This window comes from Saccopteryx bilineata, chromosome 2 (assembly GCF_036850765.1).
Source record: "Saccopteryx bilineata isolate mSacBil1 chromosome 2, mSacBil1_pri_phased_curated, whole genome shotgun sequence".
NCBI lineage: Eukaryota > Metazoa > Chordata > Mammalia > Chiroptera > Emballonuridae > Saccopteryx > Saccopteryx bilineata.
In genome coordinates, this window is record NC_089491.1 from 383,955,661 (window position 1) to 383,982,074 (window position 26,414).

The 26,414-nt window shown below is 54.6% G+C and overlaps 1 protein-coding gene across 1 annotated transcript; it reads right to left on the reverse strand.

The window, feature by feature from the left end:
* Positions 1-1,173: 1,173 nt before the first annotated feature.
* TRIM25 (tripartite motif containing 25) lies at positions 1,174-24,388 on the reverse strand. The gene is made up of 9 exons (XM_066264014.1): positions 23,697-24,388; positions 17,876-17,971; positions 14,274-14,507; positions 11,754-11,925; positions 10,174-10,239; positions 8,508-8,534; positions 7,344-7,427; positions 7,166-7,264; positions 1,174-6,435 (listed from the first exon to the last, which is right to left on the reverse strand). The coding sequence occupies exons 1-9, from the start codon at positions 24,288-24,290 to the stop codon at positions 5,903-5,905; spliced, it is 1,905 nt and encodes a 634-aa protein (XP_066120111.1). The 5' UTR covers positions 24,291-24,388; the 3' UTR covers positions 1,174-5,902.
* Positions 24,389-26,414: the final 2,026 nt, after the last annotated feature.

The window sequence follows — 26,414 nt, forward strand, 5'->3', positions numbered from 1 at the left end:
TGTCAGCCCACCAAGTGAACACAGCAGCTGGAGGTTCTAGAAGCATGGTGGCATGTGGCACACCCCGCCGAGGCACCAGCCCCTCAGCAAACTTCTAAGGGAAGGGCGCAGGGGCCCCCCAGCAGGAGAGCCTACGCACACTCCGTCAGGAACCCTTCAACACCAACCAGGAGGAGGCAGGCCATCTAGATGTCTTCAATCAAGAAAATTCAGGAGCATATGGTAAAAAGTTAAAAACTCAAATGCTTGACCTTCTGAGAGGAAACAGTTGTTAGGAAGAGAAAATCTTGTCACAAAAGACAGGCAGGGGAAACCACTGGTCACAGGGCACTTTCACCCAAATGACCCCCCTTCCAACGAGCCTTTCTGATATTTCCACCCCGTCCATTCCCCTCATTCCTAGACGGGCCCTTTTTAGAGCCTGCTTATGGTTTACGCATTAGGAACATCCCACAGTAAAACGCTCCAGGGTCAATTATCCCAGGTGCAGTGGCATTTCCCAACCTCCTGGCAACTGGAAAAAAAAGAAAAGAAAAAAACACAGGAGAATCCAAGATCAGTGAGCGGGTTAAGAACACAAGTTCTTGAAAATGAGCCCCACAGACAGACACGTGCACTCGCGGCTTTGCTGCACTTTTACTGGAGTCCCAAGCTCCTGTCCTGAACTTTTCACTGGAAGGGAAGAGCGTTCTGGGACCACTGGAGGTGTGTCTCTGAATGGGAGGAGAAGCCTGTAACTGATAAATTGAGTACGTTTGTGGGCACAGTGACAGTGAGGAAGAAAAAACTGCAAGGGGGTCAGCGTGATAGGGAACCAAACTCAACACTTCACACCGGGGAAATGTGACACCAGAGAAAATACCTGGGAAGCTCCTTTGAAGAAGTGTTTTGTTTTTAAAGGTGCATCAAGAAGGGTTTATTCAAAGGTGGTAAGTTCCACCACCTCTATTCTGACACCTTCTGGTGGTCACACAAGTCTGGGGCTAACCACCTGGTGTCAGAGTCCGGCTCTACAGGCTACAGAACATGGTCCCAACAGGACTGTCTCCAAACACCAGCCAGCAGCACGTTAGTGGTCCCGGGCCACCCACACTCAACTGACGGGCTACAAATCCAGAAGGTTCCCACAATTTCCTAGTCTGGGTGGCTACAACAAACACACCATAAACTGGATGGCTTAAACAACAGACATTTATTTCCCACAGTCCTGAAGGCTGGAATTCCAAGATCCAAGTGCTGGCAGACGCAATGCCTGGTGAGGAGCCGTCTTCTTGCGTCCTCATACAGCCAGAGACAAAGGAGCTCGGCGGGGTCTTCTGTAATGGCACTAATCCCATTCATGAGGGCTCCATCCACACGACCTAATCACCTCCAATACCGTCACCGTGGGGGTTAGGTTTCAACATAGAAATTTTGGGCATACACAAACCTCTGGTCTACAGCACATGACTTCACAGAGCTCAGAAAAGCACACTTAGGTTTTCTTGTAAAAGATACAAATCAAGAACAGCCAAATGCAGAGACATACAGAGTGCAGTCTCGAAGGGACCCAAATGCAGAGCTTCTGTGCCCGCGCCCGTGGACTAAGGGGGCATCTCCCCTGGCACCTTACTGTGTTCAGCGGAGCGTCAGGGTCCAGAGGATTTTTCAGGGTCGCATTATGAAATCCCAACTAACTGAATCCATCTCCAGCCCCTCTCGCGTCATGGTGCTTATACTCGCTCCGAGTACCCAGCATCTAATCTCACGGTGGGTCTTTCTGATGATCAGCCCCCACTCTGGGTCACAGCACGTCCTAGCATAAACTCCCCTGTGGTCCCAGGGGCTCGTGAAGAACAAAGCACTCCTCTTACTGGGGTAAAAGCCAAGAATTTAGAATCTCCCCTCTGGGAACCAGGGATGAAGGCCAGTCAAATTCTTTATTACAATAGCCCACCTTTATCCATGCTCACACTTTTCAGTTTCAGTTACCTGTGGTCAGTGGTAGTCTAAAAATATTAAACGAAAAATTCCGGAAATAACCAACTCATCACTTATACACTGTGCGCTTTTCTGAGTCGCATGACAAAATCTCACACTGTCCGGCTCCATCCCACTGGGCAGGTGAAGCGTCCCTCTGTCCAGCATATCCTCGCTGTCTAGCTACCCAGCTACCCACCCATTAGTCACTCAATAGCCTTCCCAGGTATCAGCTCGGTTATCAGACATTTTCAGAGAGACAGCACAACCGCCTAACTTTTATTGCAGTCTATTGTTATAACTGTTCTATATTTTATTATGTGTTACAGCTAATCTCTTACTGTGCTCATTGTATAAACTAAACTTTCTCACAGGTATGTACGTACAGGAGAAACACAGTATCCACAGGTTCGGTACCATCCTGGGCTTCATACAGGTCTGGGGACGTGTCCCCCACACCCACACCTCCCACTGTACCTGCCCCTCTGCAAACAAGGGTAAAATCAACCGAACGGGGCCTGCTATTGGCCTGGGCTGTGTTTCGCTTCATTTTTTAAATGTTTTATTTTGGACATTTTCAAAATATGCAACAGTAGAAAGAGTATTTGAATGAATGCTCACATCCCCTCACTGATTACCCTGTATTCACCCCATCCCCCACCCCTTCTCCCTACACCCATCCTCGGGTTATCCTAAAGCCAAGCCCAGCGGGACACCCTATCGGTCTGAGTTCTTCAGCAAGAATGTTCCCCCATGGCCACCCTCAAATGGGCTATCGGTCTGCTGGCAACTCAACCCCTAGGAGCAGTTGGGTGGGGTATGCTGATGAGGCCCCTGGGCACCTCAGCGGCTCACCCCAGCATGACAGGTAAGTAACATTGTCTATACACCGAGATGCAAGAAAGAAGAGCGAACATTGCTTCCCCACATTCCAAGAGGCTAGGGCAAGTCAGCCAACTTTGGTCCTCGTATTTCTCGCAGGTTTCAAAAGATCCATGCCTACCACCCTGATTAGCTCCTAAAGAATCCTCTCTAAAATAAATAAGCGCAAGAAATAACAGCTCAAATAGTTCTAATTCAAATCAATGGGGGGAGGGCAGAATAAGGTAAGAGACAACGTATCAGTTATAGATCCCAGAGTCATTAAAACGGGAGAAACCAGCCAGCCCGTCTTGAATAATACAAGCACTTGGCCCTGACCTTCGCTTTGCCATGCCAGAGTGACTGAGACATCCCGACACCCAGGTCGGGATGGTGTTTCTGTTTGTGTTTCTGGGAATTCCTGACACTTCCCCGGGGCGTCTAAGAGGCTCCTCCTCCATGATGGGTTGGCAAGGGCAGTGAGCAGGGTCATCCATACCTCCCCATTTGATTTATTCTGCAAAGTGAGGAGTCAGATGAATGCCAAGGTTCCTCCAACCCTAGGACTCTAGGGTTAGGCAGCGACCCTACAAAGCAAAGGAATGTAAGATTCGAGACAGCAAAAGTGTGCGCCTCGGTTTACATCTCTCTCCAGAGCACCTTGCAGAGCTTGGGCTACCTACTTGCCTCTCTTACCAGCAGAGGGACTGCTGCTTCCCTGTCCCGAGCGAGCGGCAGGCCGCTGGGGACGTGCTCTCTCTGTTGCCCTCATTTCTGCTGAAGAGTCACAGGAGGACTCCTGGGTTCGTCTTTGGCATTCCCCTCGAAGCCCAGCTGGTCCCCAAGCGTGACTTGGCTTCAGACAAGGCTACTGTTTCAGAAGGTCGATGAAGATGCTTTGACAATCTCTAAAAGCAGAGAGGAGTCACCAAAGAACTTTTCTTCCCAGTAGCAAGAGAAGAAAACGTTTAAAAAACCACAAATCAACTCCTATAGGGAGGTCTTCCCTACAAAGATGATCTCTCCCCCAAGGAAGTAAGTCCTTGTTGGGAGATGGCACAGATCAGTGCTCTGTCAGGGAGACCGAGCGCTCGGGCCTGGCTCGTGTCCTGGAATGCCAGCACCTGGCCAGAGATGCTACGAATTCTCCAATATCCACGTGAGAAAGTCTGCAGTCCCGGATTCCCCAGGGGTGACCTCTTTTTCTTACCACCAGGAGCCTGGCCTGAGCTCTTCTCCTGGGCAAACCCAGTGCAGGGCTCATTTCACCATAAGAGGTGAAATTTCTTCCACTGATATCCTGACATCAGGGTACAGAGAGCTCAGGAAATTCCAGCCAGCCATCCGCTGCCGCCCCTCGATGGGACGGGGTTGTTCTTACAGCACAGAAACACCACAGGGAAAACAGCCCCTTGTGCTCGAGTCCCTAGAACTTAGTTACCTCATCGATCCTGAAAGTCTTCCTGAGCCCTAGCCTGGTCACTCCCCACCCCTAGAATTGGCTCAAAGAAGACAGTAAAAGGGGTGGGGCCGGGGCCAGTGACAGGCCTCTGACTCACGCACAAGCCAGCAGTGGGTCTGCAGCCTGTGGCTGGGAGGAACAGGAATGGTGGGGCTTCCCATGGGGTCTGCTAGGTCCTTTTGACTAGCAGGTGACCTGGCAGGATCCCCAAGGCAGTCACACACCACCTGTCATGTGATAGCTTGACTTGCAATATGGGTCTTAGCTATCGGCTCAACTGTGCTGGCCACGGTGGTATCTCCTCCAGCCGGTCCAGTATCCCCCAGACTTGGGGCGGGGTAGCTATCATTGAAGAGAGTCACCAGGAAGAAGGCAAGACACTCTAATAAGAGCAAAACCACCACCCCTCTGGAACCCAGGCCAGGATTCCTTGCCCCGCAGAGCCCCTTGCCCCAAAGCCGAAGCCCCGGGAGGAAGGCCTCCGGCAAGGTTCTGCAACCACAAGGCACCCCTGCTGCGATGCCTTCCCTAACACCTGGGAGTGGGAGAGGCTTCTGTTTGTGTGCGACCTGGGACACCTTGACCTTGAATCAGAAATTCAACACAGGTGATTCCGATCATGGTTTGAGGTCTGAGACAGAAGAGGTTCCTGCTGAATTAAGCATTTTAAAATTCTTCATGGGGTGACGACGACAGGAAGGGAGGCGAGGCTGTTTTCCGGTGGCCGGGGGGGGGGGGGGGGGGGGGGGGGAGGGGGATGGGGGGACCACCCTTTGGGAAACTCCAGTCCGGGTGGAGCCCTGCCTTGGGGGGTGCCAGGACTCTCAGCATGCACCCCCAGTCCCCACATGGGGGTTCCGGCCAGGAGGGGGTAAGGAACATTGAAATTCAACAATTTGGAAATTGATTTTAAATCTGCAGCAGCCATTTTCAACCGGTGTGCCATAAGACTTTTTAAAACATGCAGTACCCATTAAGGCAGGGGCACGGACCTCTTTTTCCCTTAGGTTGTCAAATAAATAAATGACAACAGCCAACACAATAGCCGTCCAGTATGAAGGAATCAAAATTATACCTACTTTTTTTTTTTTGGTCAGATTGACAAAAAAATGTATTTTTTGGTGTGCCACAGAATTTTAGTAATTAGTCCATGTGTGGCATGAGCTGGCAAAGGTGGAAAATCGCTGATTCACAGAGGTGAGTAGTCCTGTAGAGAGTAATCAAGGCACCAAGATGCGAAGAAAGCATCGGGCTCAGACCACCGGCCTGAGAAAGAGCCTGCAGGGACTCGAGATTTTCCCCAAGAAAGGACACTAATGACTTAACCCCAAGGGGCCGTCCAACTCCCAGCAGCGTGGGAGCTACCAGAACAGGGGGAGAGGGCTGTCCCGCCTTGATGGGCACAGAAGACAGAAAAGCTTCCTGTCCACCACACCCCCACCCCACCCCTTCCCTGGCCACACCCTCCCTACCCATCTCCCCACCCTCTCACCTGCCATCCACTCCCCTCTCATCCTGCAGCCCCCGGGGACTCTCGGGAAGACCTCGGAGGGGCCCCTGCCACATCTGCACTCCAGTCCCGGGCACTCCACGGGCGGTCAGCGGAGTGTCCGCGGCCGCCTACTTGCTGGAGCAGATCGAGAGCGTGGCCCCCACGGAGAACACCCAGAAGGCCGGGTACAGAGCTTCCGTAAAGTCCTCCTTGAACTTGTACATCACGTGGACCTTGTCGGCGGCCACGGCGAAGAAAATGACGAAGCCGTGGTCACAGTTGAGAAGCACGCCGACCCGCGTGGCCTTGGTGGTGGGCAGGGTTTTCTCCACGTTGTTGTGCCAGGCCGAGATCTTGGTGTTGAACCACTCCACGCACCAGGAGGTGCTGTTGCGGCCCAGCCGGCTCTCAGGGCCCTGCCGTGCCATTCTGCCGTAGCAGATGCCCATGCCACAGAAGTTGTTCTTCTGCATCTCCACCTCCCAGTAGTGGATCCCCTTCTTGTAGCAGTGCAGGCCCAACACCTGAGAGCAGAATGTGAACCTCTGAGGGTGCGGCCGGTAGTTCTGGTGGGTGTCCACCCCAGAGGCTACGGTGTAGTTCTCCGACAGAGCCACCTTGGTGTGGGCGGTGTTGTAGTCCAGGATGACTTTAACAGCATCTAAAAAGGTATCACCCCAAAAAAATCAATCACAAGGAACCCAAGGTATTCTCACTTCTAAACTTTTCCTCGACTGGCAGTATTATTTGTTTTATCCATCCATCCATCCATATTGCCACCCATCCATCTATCCATCCACCCGTCCATCCATCTGTCCGTCCATCTGTCCATTCATCCATTCGTCCGTCTGTCCATCCACCCACCTGTCCGTCCGTCCATCTGTCCATCCAGCCATGCATGCATCCATCCATCCATCTATCCATCTGTCCATCCATCCGTCTATCCACCAGTCCATCCATCCATCCACCAGTCCATCCTTCCATCCATCAGTCCATCTTTCCTTCCATATACCCGTACACCCATTCAACCACACACCTATTCATCCATTCATAACCAAGGCCTGAGAATGCAAAATTCCAGAGAAAGCAAGAGGGGTCGGATCCAGAGTCCCCGCCGAGGCTCCGGTCTTGGGGAAGCAAACGGGGAAGGAAGGAGAGAGTGGGTATAGACTCAAGCGAGATGACAATGAGAGGAGGAGGGAGCCTCCTTCTGCAGCGTCCCTCTTCTGTGTGACGCAGGTGAGGCTGGCGGGACAGGGAGAAGACTGGAGTTACAGCACATGGAAAGGCTTTGGAATGTCAGGGAGTCAAGAGGAAAATGTGAGCGAGAGAGCTGGCAGTGGGACCGGGGGGTGTTTCAGCAACAGCCGCTGGCTGCAGGGGCTACTCACACTCCAGGAGCTCGGGCCTGGACTTGGCTAAGAAGTTCTCCAGCACCTTGGCCTTAAGAGACGACGAGTTCGGCTGTGAGGTGGGGGCTTTGGCTGCAGCTGGGTGAGGAAAGAGAGAGCCATTTTTAGAACAAACTCAGAGGGGACCCCCTACTTCCCCTTGCCCACAGTAACTCACGCTCTGAGCCAGCTTGTTTTAAATCCACTGACTGTTCCGGGGCTCCAAAGGTGGGAACCTTGTTGGATGAGGCAGCGGCGACAGCTGGGAATGAGGAAGGAGAGACACGTGTTGGGGACATGTCACAGAGTGACCAGATGGCCGCTCCTCCCTCTCAAGCTAATGTTCAAGAGTCACTTCTACACACACACACCTGGACAGCCGGGACAACACAGGTGGATCCAGACAGGTCTACACTCATCTTATTCACATTCCACTTGGCCCCGCCCCACCTGGCAGCCTGGCGGCCATCGCAGAGGATAACCCTACGGCTGAGGCCCGTCCCGGAGCGCGGAGGAGAACCCGACAGCGGAGGCCCGTCCCGAGGGTAACCCTACAGCGGGGGCCCGTCCTGGGGCGCGGAGGGTAACCCTACAGCGGGGGACCCGTCCCGGGGTGCGGAGGAGAACCCAACAGCGGGGGCCCGTCCCGGGGCGCGGAGGGTAACCCTACAGCGGAGGCCCGTCCCGGGGCGCGGAGGATAACCCCACAGCGGGGGCCCGTCCCGGGGCGCGGAGGGTAACCCTACAGCGGGGGCCCGTCCAGGGGCGCGGAGGAGAACCCTACAGCGGGGGCCCGTCCCGGGGCGCGGAGGAGAACCCAACAGCGGGGGCCCGTCCCGGGGCGCGGAGGAGAACCCCACAGCGGGGGCCCGTCCCGGGGCGCGGAGGAGAACCCCACAGCGGGGGCCCGTCCCGGGGCGCGGAGGGTAACCCCACAGCGGGGGCCCGTCCAGGGGCGCGGAGGAGAACCCCACAGCGGGGGCCCGTCCCGGGGCGCGGAGGAGAACCCCACAGCGGGGGCCCGTCCCGGGGCGCGGAGGAGAACCCCACAGCGGGGGCCCGTCCCGGGGCGCGGAGGGTAACCCCACAGCGGGGGCCCGTCCCGGGGCGCGGAGGGTAACCCCACAGCGGGGGCCCGTCCCGGGGCGCGGAGGGTAACCCCACAGCGGGGGCCCGTCCCGGGGCGCGGAGGAGAACCCCACAGCGGAGGCCCACCCCACAGCGGAGGCCCGTCCCGGGGTGCGGAGGATAACCCTACAGCGGAGGCCCGTTCAGAGCCCTGCGGAGCCCAGCCTTCTGCTGCCGCCTCAAGAAACAAACGGAACGGGAACGCGTAACTTACGAGATTTCTTGGGTTTCTTTTCTTCTTCTGAAATAAATTAATTCCAGAATTAAGATATTATAAAGTACAACACTTTCAAAAGGCACATAACACTCACTTGTGTGAATGAGACCCATACCCATAAAGCTAGGATATTTTAACTCAAAGGAGACAGGAGGTCTGCAGACAAATAACTCCATGGTGACATAAACTCCCATCAGTGATTGCTGTGAGGGGCGTATCAATAAGGGGCTTGATGGAATTTTCCAGTCACGGAAATTCTTTATCTTGATGTGGGTCGTCATAAGGCACATGTATGCGCTGGTCACAGTTTAACTGTACACTTAAGAGCAGTGCATTTTGTTGGATCCCCATAAAAGAAAAAATGCAAAAAATAAATAAATAGAGCCAGCAAAAATCATGTGCTGGCCAAGCATGGCAGTAGGCTGTAAGAACTATCTGGGGTGCGCGCCTGTGGCAGCTGACTCAGCTGGACTGCGGTGGGGAGAGAGGCGGAGGCGGGAGATGGAGGGCAGAGGGGGTCAGTGGCGAGGGACGAAGACTTGACTTGGGAGGGAGTCAAGACACAACACGGAGTACAGAGACGTGTTGTAGAATCAGGCGCCTGAAATTGGTATGATTTTGTTGACCAATGTCACTTCAGTAAACTCAATTTTAAAAAAAATTATAAAGAGTTGTCCCGAACCAGCAGCAAATTGTCACAGGACACGCAGATTCCCGGCCCCAGCCCAGACTTCCTCCGGCACCACGAGGCTCCCTCTTCCTCCCGCTGCGGGGTCCTGTCCTCAGGAGCGCCTTCACTGCGCGCCCGTTCCTTCACCCCCGCTCCTGCCCTGTCCACTCTCATCGGACCAGCCTCGTGGGAGGCCCCTGGCTGTGGTGCCGGCCAGGGTCACAGGGCCCCCTCCCGGGTCACCACAGTCCCTAGGAGCCTCCTCTGCACTGTGATGAGCACTCCCTTCCCTGCCTATGACTCTTGCTCCCCCCGGGCGGCCGGCACCCCCAGCTCGCTCGTGCTGAGAGCGGAGCCCGTGACCTGGACAGCATAAGGGAACGGGAGGACAGGGACTTGAGAGGGATACAGGTGGACTGTACTATTTCACCTGCTTGCACTTCCCTTTGCACACCAAGTGCCCTTGATTCTTGGAGGGCGGGGATAAAAAAAATAATCTTACTCTTTTTATGTATAAATGAACAGTATATGAACACATATCCCCAATAGGTGAGGTATTAAAATTTCATCGGTGGGAGCAATTAGGAAACTAAGTGGCTGGGGGAAGGGAGAGGCGGCGACGAGGAGAAGGCCTGGGAAGCCGCGTGAGCGCAGAGGACGGACGGCTCCCGACCGAGCAGCTCTGAGCAAAGGGTCACTGCTGCTCCTCCAGGACCTCGGCCAGCGTCCTCGGGGGCTCCGCCAAGGGGCAGAACTTGGGTGTCTGCACGTTTCCCAGGACAAGCCAGCTTTCGTAATCCCGCTGCCCCGAGCAGCTCGAGTAGCTCACCCTGCTGTTCTGGCAGCTGCAATCACTAATGGTGATGGGCCAGATCGAACGGGCACCCCGAGAGAGCTCTTGCCACAGCCCTCCGACGTCCACACGGGCCCGGCAGAGACTTGCAGGTGTGCCAGCCGCGGCCCCAGCCAGCCCCGGGACGGAGGGTTACTTACTTGGGGCCTTCTTCCCGGGGCGCACGGGTTTGTGCGCGGGCGCCGTGGCGTGCTCTGCGTGGTCCCCTGTGCCGAAGAAGAAGGTGTGAGTTCACGTGGCTCCCCAACCATCCCAGAGCCAGCCTTGTCCCAGGCGGCGGGCAGTGGGTTTACATAGACAGCTACGCCCACACCCCATCATTTACAAGAGCCAGGAACCAGGTCCTAGGAGGGCCAGGCGGGGTGCTCTCCCTTCTCTCTGGCTTAAGACGTAGCTGCGGTTGAGTCTCTTTCCCACCAGCACCGTGACCTCTAAACCCTTTCCGAGTTTCCGTTTCTCCCAGGGCACAGCGGGGTGAGGCCCCTGCTCAAAGGGCTGGGCGAGAGAGGCCTGGTCCTCCTTCCCACCAGGGTTCCTCTCCCCCCCTCGCCCACAGGTCAGGGAGGCACCAGATCACTGAGGTAGCAGGACAGCTAACTCGCTCCCAGCTCTAGCCTCCTGTGGGGGTCCGAGCCACACCTGTGTCAGAGGCCCTTCTGCAAGGACTCAACTTGTCCAGCGGAAACGCAACCCCACCCCCTGGGTGACCCAGCAAAGACTCACTGGGAGCCAGGCTCTGGGCTAGGCACTGGGGGGAGCAGATGGACGCCAGAGCCAGCCCTGCCCTCGCAGAGATCGTAATGGGGCAGAAAGACAGCTGGGGATGGCAAGGAAGAGAAAAACGACAGGTGCGCAGAGGGCCCCACGGGAGGCTACGGATCCCGAGGCCCAGTCTGAGGACCGGGAGTGGTGACGGGGAGCCCTGCCGAGAGATGGAATGCTGCGACCGACCTCCAAAGGGTGAGGGGGGTTAACTGGTGAAGATGGACTCAGAGCCTTTCAGGAAGTGGGGCAGGCACGTACAAAGGCCAAGGGGCAGGAAGTTTAGCAGGGTTGAAGAACTGACCACAAAGAAATGCACCGAAGGAGGGGCACTTCGGGGCTGGAGAGACAGGGCTTGGCCAGGCAGCAGCGTGCAGGCCTGAGTCAGGAGTCCAGCCTGTAATCCCAACCCAACAAGAGTCCCCTGAAGAGGCTGAGGGAGACAAGGTCCCAGGACAGCAGGTGTGCACCCTGAAAAGCTCCTGCTGGCTCCCGCAGGAGTGGTGCGGAGGGACTAAACTTAGGGAGCTGCCTCAGCTGATGGCGACGGAGACCAGGCGGGTGGTGGCTGGTCATGGCACAGGTGCACTGAGTCAGGAGATACGTGGGTATGGGGAGGGGGAGTCTCAAAGAGTAATTACAGGTTTCTCTGGCCCCATCTAACCCTTCCTCCACCAAATACAGTGACAACCCAGAGTCCATTCAAAACCCATCTGAGTCAGCCTCGAGGTCACAGGCAAAAAGGACCCATCCAGAAACATCAAGTCCCCAAAGATGCCTTAGGGCAGCTGACTACCATCTCAGGTCCCCAGTGTCTCCCAATGGAGGGTAACTGTGTCACAGTCCCTGAAACCAAGCCCTAATATCCCAGGATCGAGGCCCTCCCTTGCTCCTGAGGGGACCGTCCAGATTCAGGGGTGCCGGTGAGGGACCACGGGGGCAGGCTGCTCGTGGCTACCTGCGTCAGCGGGCTCCTCGGGCCGCTTGTCCTGCAGCTGCCGGACGCAGCGTCTCAGCTCATTCTTGAGGTCGGCGGTGCTCTGACACACCCCCTTTATCAGCTCGTGGTTCAGCTCCACCTTGGGGACGTACACCGGCTTTGTCGAGGTCGCCTGGAGTTTGGCCGCTTTCTGGAACAAGCCAGGGGGTTAGTGCAGGCAGCTCCGCGAAGCCAGGCCTGGGTTCAGGCCGCCGAACGCCTCATCCCAGTACCCACAGGTGGAAGTCCAACCAGCCCTCTCAAACTGCAGGCCACTCTAAGACAGCGGTCTGGAATGGGAAGGACCCTCGGCAGTTCCCCCCGGCAAATGGGGAAACGGAAGTCTAGAAAGGACAAGTGGCCTGCCAGGAACTCTGCCAATTAGTGGCAGGGACACAGTCGGGAGCCAGGTCTGCGGCCCCCCGCCCCGTGGGTGACGCTCTTTCCGCTCCTCCAGCTGTGGCTGAACAGGTGCAGAAGGCGCAGGACCAGCTCATCGCTCAAGGACCGGCTCAGAACACGTGTCCCGGACACGGACCAGCAAGTCTCAAGGGTGCAGGACTCGGCTAGGGCACACCCGGTGAAAAGGAAAGGTCTTATGGAATGTCCCAAACTTTGAGACAAAAATCAGATCACACACTATCAAGGGGCCCAGACGTGGACTCAGGATCCTTTTCAGAGAGCTCGGGGCCGCCACTCCCGCCAACAGGAAGGAGCCCGTGAGAAGAAACCTGATGCCGTCCAGCCTAAGTGGACTGGTCACTCCTTCCAGGGCCTGAACAAGGAATCCCGGCCTTTGAGGGATTGTCACATGTCGCCCAATCAACGGGCTCACTGACACCCACTGCATGCCAGGCGCTCTGCTAGGCGCTGGCCGAGCCAGGAAGAAGAAGGGTGGTAAGAAGGGACGGCCACACCCGCAAGGCGCTGACAGCCTACAGACACGAAAACAAGCACACCTAACCCAGCGTCCTCAAGGGCTTCGGGCAGAGGCGGAGACCCACGCTCTGGCCTGTCAGTAATGGCAAAATAATGGGGTTCAGGGAAGACGGAGGAAACTGGAGTCATGCTGGAAAAAGAACCAGATTCAACAGGCAGAGAAGGTCAGCCATGGCATCCCCATCTAATGCCCGATGGGTCCAGGGCATGGGGAGCGTCCTGCTGTGGTCAGGGCACAGAGCATGGGCTGGGGCCAGGTGGCGGGAGACGAGGCGGCTGGCAAAGGCAGGGTCCGGACACCCGGGGCCCGTGGGCCCTGCTAAGGAACAGGAAATCAGAAAGGGCAGGGAAGTGCAGTCTGTGCCTCAGAAAGACACTCCCAGGGGCCGTGTGGAGGAGGCGGAGGAGAGGCAATGGAGGTCCCTGCAGTAGGCAACATTCCACAACATTCTAAGATGGTCCCCAAGCGTCCCACCCCCTCCCCAGGGTCCACTCCCTTGAGAATAAGCAGGACGGTGGATGTGATACCATGTCACCCAGAGGATTAAGTCACAGTATATGGCAAAACTGAAGAAACTTTTCAGATATAACTGCAATCCTTAATCAGTTCATTTTGAGTGCATCAAAAAAGCATGAGTCTCCTGGGTGGGCCAGACTTAATCAGGGAAGTGCCCAGAAAGGAGGAACCAGGCCTTCCTGGAGGGAGAAACCCTCCTGCTGGCTTCGAAGAAGTCAACTGTCATGTGGGGAGAGGGCCAAGTGGCACAGAACCGCAGCAGCTTCCAGGAACTGAGGGTGGGCCGCTAGCAAGGCAGAGGGAACCTTAGTTCTGCGCCACACGGAACTAGGTTTCACCAGCAGCCAAGTGGGCTAGGAAGACAACCCTAAGCTCCAAAGGGAACGCAGCCCCGGGACACACGGAGGGCAGCCTGGGAGTGACCCCAGGAAAACCGCCCCTGACTCCGGCCCAGCCTCCTGAGCCACAGACAGCAAACGTCACATTCTAAGCCACCATTTTTGTGGTCGGTTGTCACGTAGCATTAAAAACGAGTACCACGTGTGTCTCAAGGATGCTGTCAACGAGCTCTCGCAGACCCCACTCCTTGAGACCCCACTGCCTGTACAGTCAACATCGTCACCCTCGGCAGGAAGGGCGTCCGACTATGTCCTCGTCAAGACTGACCTCCAGGCCCTGGCCGATTGGCTCAGTGGTAGAGCGTTGGCCCAGCATGTGGAAGTTTCAGGTTTGATCCCCGGCCAGGGCGCACAGGAGAAGCGCCCATCTGCTTCTCTACTCCTCCCCCCCTCCTTCCTCTCTGTCTCTCTCTTCCCTTCCTGCAGCCAAGGCTCACTGGAGCAAAGTTGACCCGGGCACTGAGAACAGCTCCATGGCCTCTGCCTCAGGCACTAGAATGGCTCCAGTTACAGGAGCAAGGCCCTAGATGGGCAAAGAGCATTGTCCTCTGGTGGGCATGCTGGGTGGATCCCAGTCGGGCGCATGCGGGAGTCTGTCTGTCTGCCTCCCCGCTTCTCACTTCGGGAAAATACAAAAAGACCCACCTCCAGAAACTCAAACTCATCGCCCTTCATCAGGGCGGCTTCGATCTCCTCCTTCATGGTCTGGATCTCACTCTTCTTCTTGAGGAGGATCTGGTAGATGTTGTCGAACTTGCTGCTGACCCGCTTCTCCTCCTCCTTTATCTTCCGGGTGGAGCTGGCCTCTGAGGAGTCGATGAGCGCCTTCATCTCCAGGAACTCCTGCCGGAGCTGCTCCATCTTTCTCTGTGCAGCCTCCTGCGGAGCCCAGACAAGAGCGCACCGTCAGACCGGCGCACAGCGGAGCCTGCAGGCCCAGGCTTTGGTGAGGGTGCAGCACGAAGGGGCACGGCCGCTCTGGAGAGCAAGGTGGCAACACCTAGGGAATGTGAAGGTGCTCAAACCCCACGACCCACTGCCTCAAGGGAGATACCCTCGAAAACTTCTCAGACGCCTGCCCCAGAGACGCACACAAGAACGCTCACAGCAGCACCGTCTGGATTAGCAAAACAGAAGACTGAACACACAAACTGCACATTCATCGGCTGGATTTCAAACAGCAATGAAAATTAGTGAACTGGGGCCATGCATGGATAAATGCCACGAGGGAGAAACAACTTGTAGCAGAAGACACAAGAAAGCTTCGACACAAACGGGACAGTGGCATCTACTGCTGAAGGGACGCACGCATACAGGACAGAAGTACAAAGAAACCCACGGGAATAAATTCTGGGAGTAGCTGCTTCTGGAAGAGAGGAAGGAGGCATAAACGGGGGGGGGGGGGGGGGGGAGGGAGAGCCAGGCCTTCATCTGCATGGGTGATATTTTCTTTCTTCCGCTGGGAAGCAGTTCGTGGGTAATTTTTTTTTCTTTCTTAAGCTAGGAAGCAGTTTGTGGGTAATTTTTTTTTTCTTTCTTAAGCTGGGAAGCAGTTCGTGGGTAATTTTTTTTTCTTTCTTAAGCTAGGAAGCAGTTTGTGGGTAATTTTTTTTTTCTTTCTTAAGCTGGGAAGCAGTTTGTGGGTAATTTTTTTTTTTCTTTCTTAAGCTGGGAAGTAGTTCATGGGGCTTTTTTTTTTTTAGATAAAGGTAAGAAGCTGCTCTAGAAACGGTCTGGTGAAGCTCACCCTCGGGAAGTGCACTAATAATAGCAGAGCTACCTGCTGCGTGTGGCGACAGGGCGTTGGACTGTGGCTTGCCCACATTAAGATGTGCTGTGAGCGGGAGACACACACTGGCTTTCAAAGAGTCAGTACAAGGAAAGCCCCCCGTGAATGAATACATTTCAATGGAGTGCATGTTGAAGTCATTTTTTGGAGGTTCTGAGTTAAATAACATGTATTCTTGAAATGAATTTCATGGGTCGTTCAAATTGATTTCAGGTTCTAAGCTCATGTTGTATTTTTACCGCGTGACACTGCCCCAGCTCAGAGTCCACACGACTAAGAGAAACACGCACCAGACTGGCAGTGCACAGGGAGATTAGAATGCAGTTATTTCTTCTTTTTTTTTAAAAGACTTTATTTTAGAGAGGAAAAGAGAAATAGAGAGAGAAAAGGGTAGGGGGAGGAGCAGGAAGTATTGACTTCCATATATAACTTGACCAGGCAAGCCCAGGGTTTCGAACTGGTGACCTCAGCATTCCAGGTTGACGCTTTGTCTACTGCGCCACCACAGGTCAGGCTAAATGCAGTTATCTCTTTACCCAACCCTTTACTCTGCCATCTCCAGTGTGACTACCAATGCCCCCCCCCCATGCTCATGCTCAGTGAGAGAACACCCCTGGAGTCTCAGAGGGGCACACGGCTGCCCGCCACCACAGGCTACATCTCCCAGCCTCCCCTGCAGTTAGGCGTGGTCATGTGACTAAGCTGCTTCTAATGCAGCATGAGCAGAAGTGATATGTGCAACACTCTTCTTCCTTGTTGCCCTTCTCGCAGGCTACAACAAAGACGTAATGGTGACCCAGCTTCAACCACAGAGACGTGGAAAACACCCTAAGGAGTTGTGAGGCAACAGGAAGGCAAGGCAGTGAGTCCCTGAGTGCTCAGATGGAGCAGAGACATCCTACTAGTCCGGGTGGCTCATGTCTGGACTTGAACAGTCACAGTGAGCAAAGTAAACTTCTATCTTCCTTACGCCTCTGAACTGTGGGAGTATCCTTGTTACAGCGGTTAGCCTGCCCCCCCCCAGGCACAGGTACTTTCACGTGGCTGCTTTCATTTAAGCCTCACAGTCAACTTCAGAAAGTTGTGGTTCCAGCGTGCAGGTGGAAAAACTACGGCTCACAGATCTGCCGACAGGAGCAGCGAATCACAGGCTACTACGTATCAGCGCTCGTATTCTAACCCAGATCTCATCCGGGTAAGCCACGGCTGCCACAATAAAACCGGACGCTGCAGCTCCCAAACGGGATTCAAAAATCAAATCCTCTTCCAAGGTGAAATGCAATGCAACCTTTATAAAAAGTCTTGTGGGAACTAGAAGGAAAAAACCCATCCCTGATTCTACACTCCGACATGGGCACTACTATCCTTTTCCTGTACGTCTTTCCAGTCTTCTTTCCTACCTTTCCTGTAATGCGTTTAACAGTGGACCCCGCAAAGATACGTCCACATCCCAGAACCTGTAAATCTGACCTTACTTAAAAAAAAAAATCTTTAGGTCCTGGCCAGTTGGCTCAGTGGTAGAGCGTCGGCCTGGCGTGCAGGAGTCCCGGGTTCGATTCCCAGCCAGGGCACACAGGAGAAGCGCCCATCTGCTTCACCACCCCTCCCTCCCCCTCTCCTTCCTCTCTGTCTCTCTCTTCCCCTCCCGCAGCCGAGGCTCCATTGATGGCCCGGGCACTGAGGATGGTTCTGTGGCCTCTGCCTCAGGCGCTACAATGGCTCTGGATGCAACAGAACAACGCCCCAGAGGGGGCAGAGCATCACCCCCTGGTGGGCATGCTGGGTGGATCCTGGTCGGGCACATGCGGGAGTCTGTCTGACTGCCTCCCCGTTTCCAGCTTTGGAAAAATGCAAAAAAAAAAAAAAAAAAAAATCTTTACAGATCTGATGAAGATAGGACTCTTGAAACGAGAGCATCCTGGATTAGCCAGGTAGCTCGAATTGTCCTTGTTAGAAAAAGAAGTCACCGAGGGAGGAGGAGGCCGTGTGAAGACAAAGACAGAGACAGGAATGATGCAGCCACAAGCCTGGGAAGGTCTGAGCCACCAGAACTGGAAGAGGCAAGGAAGGCTTCTTCTCCAGAGCTTCGGAGGGGTGTGGCCCTCCTGACACACTGCTTTGACACTTCCAGCCTCCAGAGGTGAGAGAACACATTTCTGATGCAAGCCAAGTCTGTAGCAATTTGTTACACCAGCCCTCAAAAACAAACACACTTCCTTTTCACAAACAGATCAACTCCAGTCGGTATACACTTCTCCCCGTCTTCCTCCCACTGGAAGTCGTATCACTGTCTCTCCAGGCACACGGCATCTGGCATGTTTTACAGGACGACGTTTAATTCCGACACTGTGAATGAACCCGCCAGGAGCCTCGTGTTGGTCACAGCTGAGCCTGTCCTGCCTGGAGGCGGAGGGAGGCCCCAGGGCCCGGGCTGGTGGTGGGGGGCCTTGTCACTCACCCGCACATCCTGCTGCCTGGCTCTCACATCCTCCAGCGCTCTCGATGCCCCGTTGATCTGACTGTACATGACTGTCAGTTTATGCCTCAGCGTGGTCTGCGGAGAAAACAATCCAGGGTGAGAGCGCACCTCAGTCCAGCACCCGCCAGCACCCAACTCCAGGGACGGTCCCCTGCATCTATCCCACAGGTGTTTCTCACCCCAAGTTCTGCTTGCTTATAGCTTTTTAAAGTATTTGCATACTTACTACCTCCCTTCATTCTTTTAGGGAGACAGTAAAGAAGTTACAAGTCCAGCCCTGGCTGGCTAGCTCAGCGGTAGAACGTCGGCCTGGCGTGTGGAAGTCCCAGGTTCAATTCCCAGACAGGGCACACAGGAGAAGTACCCATCTGCTTCTCCACCCTTCCCCCTCTCCTTTCTCTCTCTCCTATCTCTCTCTCTCTTCCCCTCCTGCAGCCAAGGCTCCATTGGAGCAAAGTTGGCCTGGGTGCTGAGGATGGCTCCATGGCCACTTCAGGTGCTAGCAGGCCTCCAGTTGTAACAAAGCAACGCCCCAGATGGGTAGAGCATCTCCCCCTGGTGGGCATGCTGGGTGGATCCCAGTCGGGTGCATGTGGGAGTCTGTCTCTCTGCCTCCCCGCTTCTCACTTCAGGAAAAAAAAAAAAAAAAAGAAGTTACAAGTCCAAGTTTTGGAGCCAGGTAGACCAGGGTTCCAGTCCCAATTCCCAGCTGTCTTATTGTCTCTCACTTCAGTCTCCTTAGCCACCAAAGAGATACAACTGTTCCCACCTCACAGGGCTCCTAGGAGAAGTTACCGAAACGATGGACATCCTTAGCGCAGGGCCTGAACCTTAGCAAGGACAAACTAAACGTCAGTTTGTAGATCAGGAGCCTTTCCGTAGCACCCATTTTACAGGTGATAAAACTGAGGCCAGGCCTGACCTGTGGTGGCGCAGTGGATAAAGCGTCGACCTGGAATGCTGAGGTCGCCGGTTCAAAACCCTGGGATTACCTGGTCAAGGCACATATGGGAGTTGATGCTTCCTGCTCCTCCCCTCCTCTCTCTCTCTCTCTCTCTCTCTCTCTCTCTCTCTCTCCTCCTTCTCGCCTCTCTAAAATTAATAAAGTCTTAAAAAAAAAACAAAAAACAACTGAGGCCAGGAGGACTGCAAGGTGGCCAGGCTCACATAGCAACAGAACAAGAAGGGGCAGCTGCTTCAGTAATGGCAGATGAGACCATTCAAACCACCCTTCCCACTGCAACAACTAGAAAAGCAGACAAAATATTGGGGGGTGGGGGGTGCTGCTGAAAGACAGTGGAAAGCTAACAAAGCAGAGAAGGATTAAGAGCCAAGATCCAGGAGAAGGAAACCCAGAGAGATAAGCCCAGCATCTGGAGTTGTTGTCCGAGAGCCAGCTGCCAATTCTGGAAAACAGCTGGGAGAGCCTCTGTCGGCTCAAGGAGGCAGGGGGACAAGAATCAGAGTCCCAGGCTTACTTGGTAAGCCCCACAGAGGGGGACATCCAAGGGCCACACCCTACGATTTAAGAATAAACCTGCAGTAGACCAGCCCCCCATCAGCTTAATCTCTGAAAGTGAATTAAGGGGATTCAGAATTGCTGGGCCCCTAGCCACCTCCAGAAACAAAGATAAATTACACATGAAGAAAGGTAATATCCCCTAAGGCCTCCTAGTATTTCTATATATTTTTATAATCAGTATATATCTAAATCCCCTTACCACCCTGCTCAGGTGAAATGTTAAGAATACTACTCAGCCATAAGAAAAGATGAAATACTGCCATTTGTGACAACATGGGTGGACCTTGAGAATACTATGCTAAGCGAAATAAGTCAGAAAAAAACTAAGAACAATATGACTTCCCTCATATGTGGGATATAAAACTGAGACACACAGACATGAACCACAGTGTGGTGGTTCCCAGAGGGAAGGTAGGGGAGAGGAGGCCAAAGATACGGTGATGTGAGATGGTGACTTTGGGTGGCGGGCCCACAATGCAATATACAGATCATGTATCCTAGACATACACACTTGAAACCTATAAGATCCTATTAATCAATGTCACCCCAATAAATTCAATTTAAAAAAGAGAGAGAGAGAGAAATGTTAGGGCTTAGAAATGGGAAGGAAAACAGCTACCATCACCACAGTAATAGCAGTTCATGTTTATTACGTGGTTGCTACAAGCCAGGCGTTGCTCTAGCGTTTTGCTTCTATTAACTTATTTCAAGCTAAGAACAAAACCTTGAGGTGGGAGTCACCCGCCCTCCATAGATGATAACACTGAAGCACGGAGTGATTAGGGGTCTCACCTAAGTTACATCACTGTTAACTGGTGTTACAAGATCCTGGTGTTATAATGACAGAAATGTGTCCAAACTGAACACACTGGGGATTTCTAGAAAGAAAACATGACTTTCCTCTAAGTAGCTGGTGTAATATACTACGGCCCTCCCTTCCTCTTTCCTGCCTCTCCCACTCCACTAGAGATATCCAGGGCTGAACCTGACCTTGAATGGGGATCTGAACAACCCGTGACAGGCACATGGAAGAGCAGAAGCAGAGTCCAAGGCCACACTAAATCAATCCCCGAAAGCCCAAGTCAATGTTTCAGATTTGATCTCTGTGACCATGCCCTTTGACCTGGCCTCTAAGCGCGGCTAAGCCAAACTGGCGAAAGGCTGAAGGCCAGGCCCACGCAGGTCCAGCCTAGCCAATCTCAGAGCTGGAAGAAACATCTGGCGGAAGGGGGATACCAACAGCTCGGCCTCTGAGAGCACTCTTAGTAGTGAACTCCCAAACTATATTCTGAAAGATTTTATCCACCATGAATGAAACTTAACAGGACAGTCCCGATGGTGGAAAGGGGCCCACACTGCTTCCGACAAACGGGAAGTGGTCCGAGGACTTTAAGAGCCACAACAATTGCTTAATCAAGGGTAGAGAACATTTTGAAGTTCTGAGGATCCCTTCACAGCCTGGAGACTTGGGTCCTCCACGTGGGAGGTACCAGAGACCTGAGTCCACTCGCACCAGTGATGGAGACCAGCCAGCAGCCGGAGGCTGGGGCACTGCCCGGCTGGGGCTGGCTCTGCCACCAGCAGTGAGCAGCAGCAGGGCTGGAGAAGGCGAGTGACTAAAGGACTCCGCCAGGACAAAGGGGAGAAGAGGGGGAGATGCAGGGGAAAGGTCTGTTACAAGAATTAGAAAGTAGAACGTGTGCGGCACACTAATAAACTGGCGCAGACCCCGGCTCCGGGCCCTGGGGGCTGGGCGGGCTGTGACTCTGGGGCAGACTGTGACTCTGGGGCGGGCTGTGACTCTGGGGCAGGCTGTGACTCTGGGGCAGACTGTGACTCTGGGGCGGGCTGTGACTCTGGGGCAGGCTGTGACTCTGGGGCAGGCTGTGACTCTGGGGCAGACTGTGACTCTGGGGAGGGCTGTGACTCTGGGGCGGGCTGTGACTCTGGGGCAGACTGTGACTCTGGGGCGGGCTGTGACTCTGGGGCGGGCTGTGACTCTGGGGCAGGCTGTGACTCTGGGGCAGGCTGTGACTCTGGGGCAGACTGTGACTCTGGGGCGGGCTGTGACTCTGGGGCAGGCTGTGACTCTGGGGCAGGCTGTGACTCTGGGGCGGGCTGTGACTCTGGGGCGGGCTGTGACTCTGGGGCAGGCTGTGACTCTGGGGCAGACTGTGACTCTGGGGAGGGCTGTGACTCTGGGGCAGGCTGTGACTCTGGGGCAGGCTGTGACTCTGGGGCGGGCTGTGACTCTGGGGCGGGCTGTGACTCTGGGGCAGACTGTGACTCTGGGGCAGGCTGTGACTCTGGGGCGGGCTGTGACTCTGGGGCGGGCTGTGACTCTGGGGCAGACTGTGACTCTGGGGCAGGCTGTGACTCTGGGGCGGGCTGTGACTCTGGGGCGGGCTGTGACTCTGGGGCGGGCTGTGACTCTGGGGCGGGCTGTGACTCTGGGGCGGACTGTGACTCTGGGGCGGACTGTGACTCTGGGGCGGGCTGTGACTCTGGGGCGGGCTGTGACTCTGGGGCGGACTGTGACTCTGGGGCAGGCTGTGACTCTGGGGCGGACTGTGACTCTGGGGCAGACTGAGGAGGGCCTCTGCCCCTACTTGCCTCTGCCCCCAAGGAAAGGAACTTCTAGAAGCGCTTTTCGGCAGGTGCTAGGCGGCCTCGGTCTCCAGAGGCAGGCCCAGGCACCCACCTGAGGCAGAGATCTGGGCAGCCCGATACCTCCTGCCCAGCAAGCCCTTCTCTTCCCTGGGCGGAGTAACAGAAATGAGAATTCACTGTAAAACACTCTTTATAGGTTGCCTCGTTTAATCCTCCCAGTAACCTACCGGGGTAAGTACTGTCATTATCCCCTTGTAGGATTTCCCAGCCAGGAAACATGGCCAGGATTCAGACTCAGGTTTCAACACCCAGCTCGGGCCAGAGCCTGTGTCAGGCGGGCACTGGGCCTGGCCCCGGGGCCTGCCTCCAAAGCACTTCCCACACAGCCCCTCTCTCTGCAGCCTCGCAACCAGCCTGGCAGGTGGGCAGGGAGTGCTCCTCGTTCCTTCTTACAGAAGGCGCAGGGAACTGCAGCGACTTGCCCTGAACCACAGCTGATAGGGGCAGAGCAGAGCTCCTGGCTCCAAAAGCTAGGCAGATTCTTGCCCGTGACAGGCGGAGGAGATCAGGTGGCTGGCTGGGCCTCCAATGGCTGCTCCCCAAAGGTCAACTCTCAGGCTGCCTGGAGGTCTGGTTTCTGAGACTCTGGGAAGAAGACCAGAGGAACCCAGCTCAGGCTGGGAGACGCAGGCCAGGCGGGGGAGGGGCCAGGGCCAGAAAAAGGCAAGGCCTGCAACCGGGTCCTGGTGTCCCCCTGCCGGTGTCGCTACAAACCTCCCGCCGGCCTCAGGTCTGCTTTGACAACACGAGGACATTGTCCTCCTGGACCATGCTGCGAGACTGGACGGACACCAGAGCACGCTTCGGAGCTCAGACTAATAGAACAAAAGGTGGTTTGATTACACCTTCCCATCTTCTACCCTAAGTCCACAGGTGGAAGTTACAAGCCCCCAAATGGCTAAAATCATCACAGACCTGGAAGGCCCCTTAGTGGAATCAACCTAGTCCCACCTCCTCACTGTCCTGATGAGGCCCCGGGCCCAGGCCCTGTGCTCAAAGTCACACGGCCAGAATGGCGGGTACCACTGTGCACGGGCGCTGAGTCCCGCAGTGGGTCATATCCAAGAATGCCTAGGACTCAGCCAGTCCTGCCACTGGTAGGGGTCCTCCCTAGTCACCGCGACTCTCCAGCTCTGCAATGGCTCTTGCTCGTATGACCTCAACCCTCCAGGAACGACCTATGCTCTGGATTCTGTAAACTTGATTATGAGGCTGATTCCTGGGGGGAGAAACGGGAACTGGCCAAGTGTGGAGTCAAAGCCGCAGGTCAGTGCCCGATTGGCCACGTACAGTGTTACTCAGGCTAACTTAACTTCTCTGAAACTCCAGCTCCTCAACTGAAAAATGGACCTCATCATACCCATCCCCTGGGTGCTGCCTGGATTTAATGAGGGCGTTCACAACCCTCAGTTAACACCATCTGACAAGTTCCAGGCTTAAGGTAAGCAACATCACCTGTGTCTTCTGCCCCTGATCTCAGGTCCCGCAAGGTCCATCACACACACACACCCCCAGTGATATGTGGTAGACCAAGATGCCCACGGTGGCACCGTCCGCAACCCAGCAGGCCCGGGCTGCCCCCCTGCGCCTCCCACCACAGCCCCCTACCTCCAGGTCTGCGCTGGCCTGGCTCAGGGCCACAGGCGAGCACGTCTTGTGCTCCACCAGGCAGACATGGCAGATGCACTCGCTGTGCTCAGGGCAGAATAAGTCGCGTAGACGGTTGTGCTGGGGGCACTTGCGGCGCAACAGGTCCTGCACGGGAGGCTGCAGCGGGTGGTCCCGGAAGGCCGGGCTGTCAAGGTGCGGCCGCAGGTGCTCCTGGCAGAAGGAGGCCATGCACACGAGGCACGTCTTGAGGGCGGCCTCCTTCAGGCAGTGGTCGCAGGCCACCTGGCCGGCGGGGCTGGGGATCGCAGCGCGGGCGGGCGGCGTCCAGTCGTCGGACAGCGTCGCGCGGGCCAGCTCGGCCTGCAGGAACTGCTCCACCACCGCGCACAGCACCGTGTTCTTGCGGAGCTGCGGCCGCGAGGGGTACGCGGAGCGACATTGCGGGCACAGGTACGGCGCGACCTGGACAGCCCACGTCTGGTCCAGGCACGACCCGCAGAAGTTGTGGCCGCACGGGGTGGTGACCGGCACCTTGAAGGGCTCCAGGCAGATGGAGCACGTCAGGTCCTCGGCCAGGGACAGCTCCGCCATGACGCTCCGCGGGGGAACGGACGGGTCGCGCTGGGACGGCTCGCGCTGCACGATCGCCCCGAGGCCGCCGAGGAAACGAAACTGAGCGGCACAGGGCGGTCCCCGCGGCCTTTCAGGAAGTCACGTGGGGCGGGCGAGGGCGGGGCCGGGCGTCGCTGCGGTCCCAGGCGGGAACTGGCGGGGTCGGGGCTCCAGGTTATCCTCGCGGCCGCCCCCGGGTGAAGAACCGACGGGTCGGGTGCAGATCCGCCGACCCCGGGAGTCGGAGTCCACGCGAGTTCTTTCATTCGCGACCTCCGCTGTCCCCAGCGCTCCGCCAAAGTCGCAGTCTTGGACGGCACTTGAAAAAACAACTGTGGGAACAATTAAACGACTGCCCCTTTTCTTTTGTTTCCTTTCTTTCTTTTTTTTAATACTTCCTCTTCCTTAGTCCTTCCCTCTGCATTTTATGCATTCTGTCCCTGAAGGATGGAGCCCATCATCACACACTTGTGCTTAAACTGAGTGATTTCTTATACCACCGATAGGACGTGATTTTTAAATTTTTTTTTTTACTTTCCTGTTCTAGCTTTACTGGGGTTTGGAGATATCCCAGTTTAAGAAAGGTTTTTCTCCCAGACAAAAATAATGTTGGAACCTAGACATTTATCTCAAAATTGTTTGCTTCCATTCTAGCTCTGTTTTCCCCCTCCAGCTGGGGGGTAGGAAAAGTGGGGGTACAGGAGGCAAGAAGTGTTCGAGAGAGGGGTGGGGAGCAAAGAGAAAGACAGTGCTGACAGAGGAGTTAGCTGGAGTTTGCACTGGGGACAGGGTGAGCTGCAAAAGTGAGAGAAAGGTGAATGTCATAGACTACTGCTAAAAGGGATTGGGAACCTACTGCATGCTAGACGAGTCCCATATCTCATATTCTTTATCATCTCTTCTAGGCTTTAAAAAGCCCACAAGACAGAAGTCCTTATATCCATTTTACAGATGAGGGTCACGTATTTCAACAAAACAGGACTGGGATTCGAAAGTTCTGGATCGCTTACTCAACATTCTAATTCCTGGTTCCCCCACATCTATTTCTCCAGGCCTCTTGACCCCACTTGTTCTTTTTCGGAATCGCATTGTTGTTTGCATGGGGAGGAGGAAGTCAGAAGATGATGTGGGTAGGAAAATAAGACTTATGTCTAGTATCTCATTTAGTTCTCGCAAGAAATTCTTGCAGTAGGTATTTATCTCCTTAAAGATAAGAAAACTGAGGCTTAGAGACACGAAATAACTTGCCTAAGGCAGTGGATATTGGCATTCAGGCTGGTTCAAGAAGGCAAGCATTCTCTATTATAAAATGCTGTCTCTGGAGAGGATGGATGGAACAGTTACCAGGAAATAAAGATCTAAAAGTCCCTTATGACCTAGCCCTTGTGAGTGAGGAGGCCTCATGACTCATGCCAGACTATCTGTGGAATTATCTTTCCAGGATATGTTTAGAAGGGCTGGTTAGACAGTAAAAATGACTAGGGAGGTATAGGGAATTTTGTTTTTCAAATTCCATGCAGTAGATACTAAGATCTAGTAGACTACATTCATTCCATTGTGGTTAAAGCATATGCTTTGTATTATTTTGATCTTTTAAAATTTATGGAGACTTGTTTTATTACCTGTGGTCTATCTTGTTTTGGGTTACTGCTTGCATAGCCTCTCTTTTTCCAGCATTTTATTTTCAACCTGTTTGTGGCTTTGGATCTCTAGTGTGGCTCTTATAGACAGCATAAGGTCGGATCATATTTTTTATGTATTCTACTGATTTCTGCCTTTTAATTGGAACATGTAATCCATTTACATTAAATTATTAAAAGGGTATCGGCCACTTGCTAGATATTTTTGTCTAACATCTCTGTTCTCTCTCCATTGCTGCCTTCTTACTATGTTTATTCCTTTGTTATTTCTTCAAATATTCTTTCTGCCCGCCTTGTCTCTCCTCTCTGTTAGGAGCTCCCGTTGTGTGTATGTTGGTGAGCTCGTTGGTGTCGCACACATCTCTGAGGCTCTGTGCATCTCAACTCATCCCTGGCCAGATTCACCCATCATTTCTTCTGCCTGCTCAAATCTGCTGTTGAGCCCCTCCAGAAAATGTTTGAT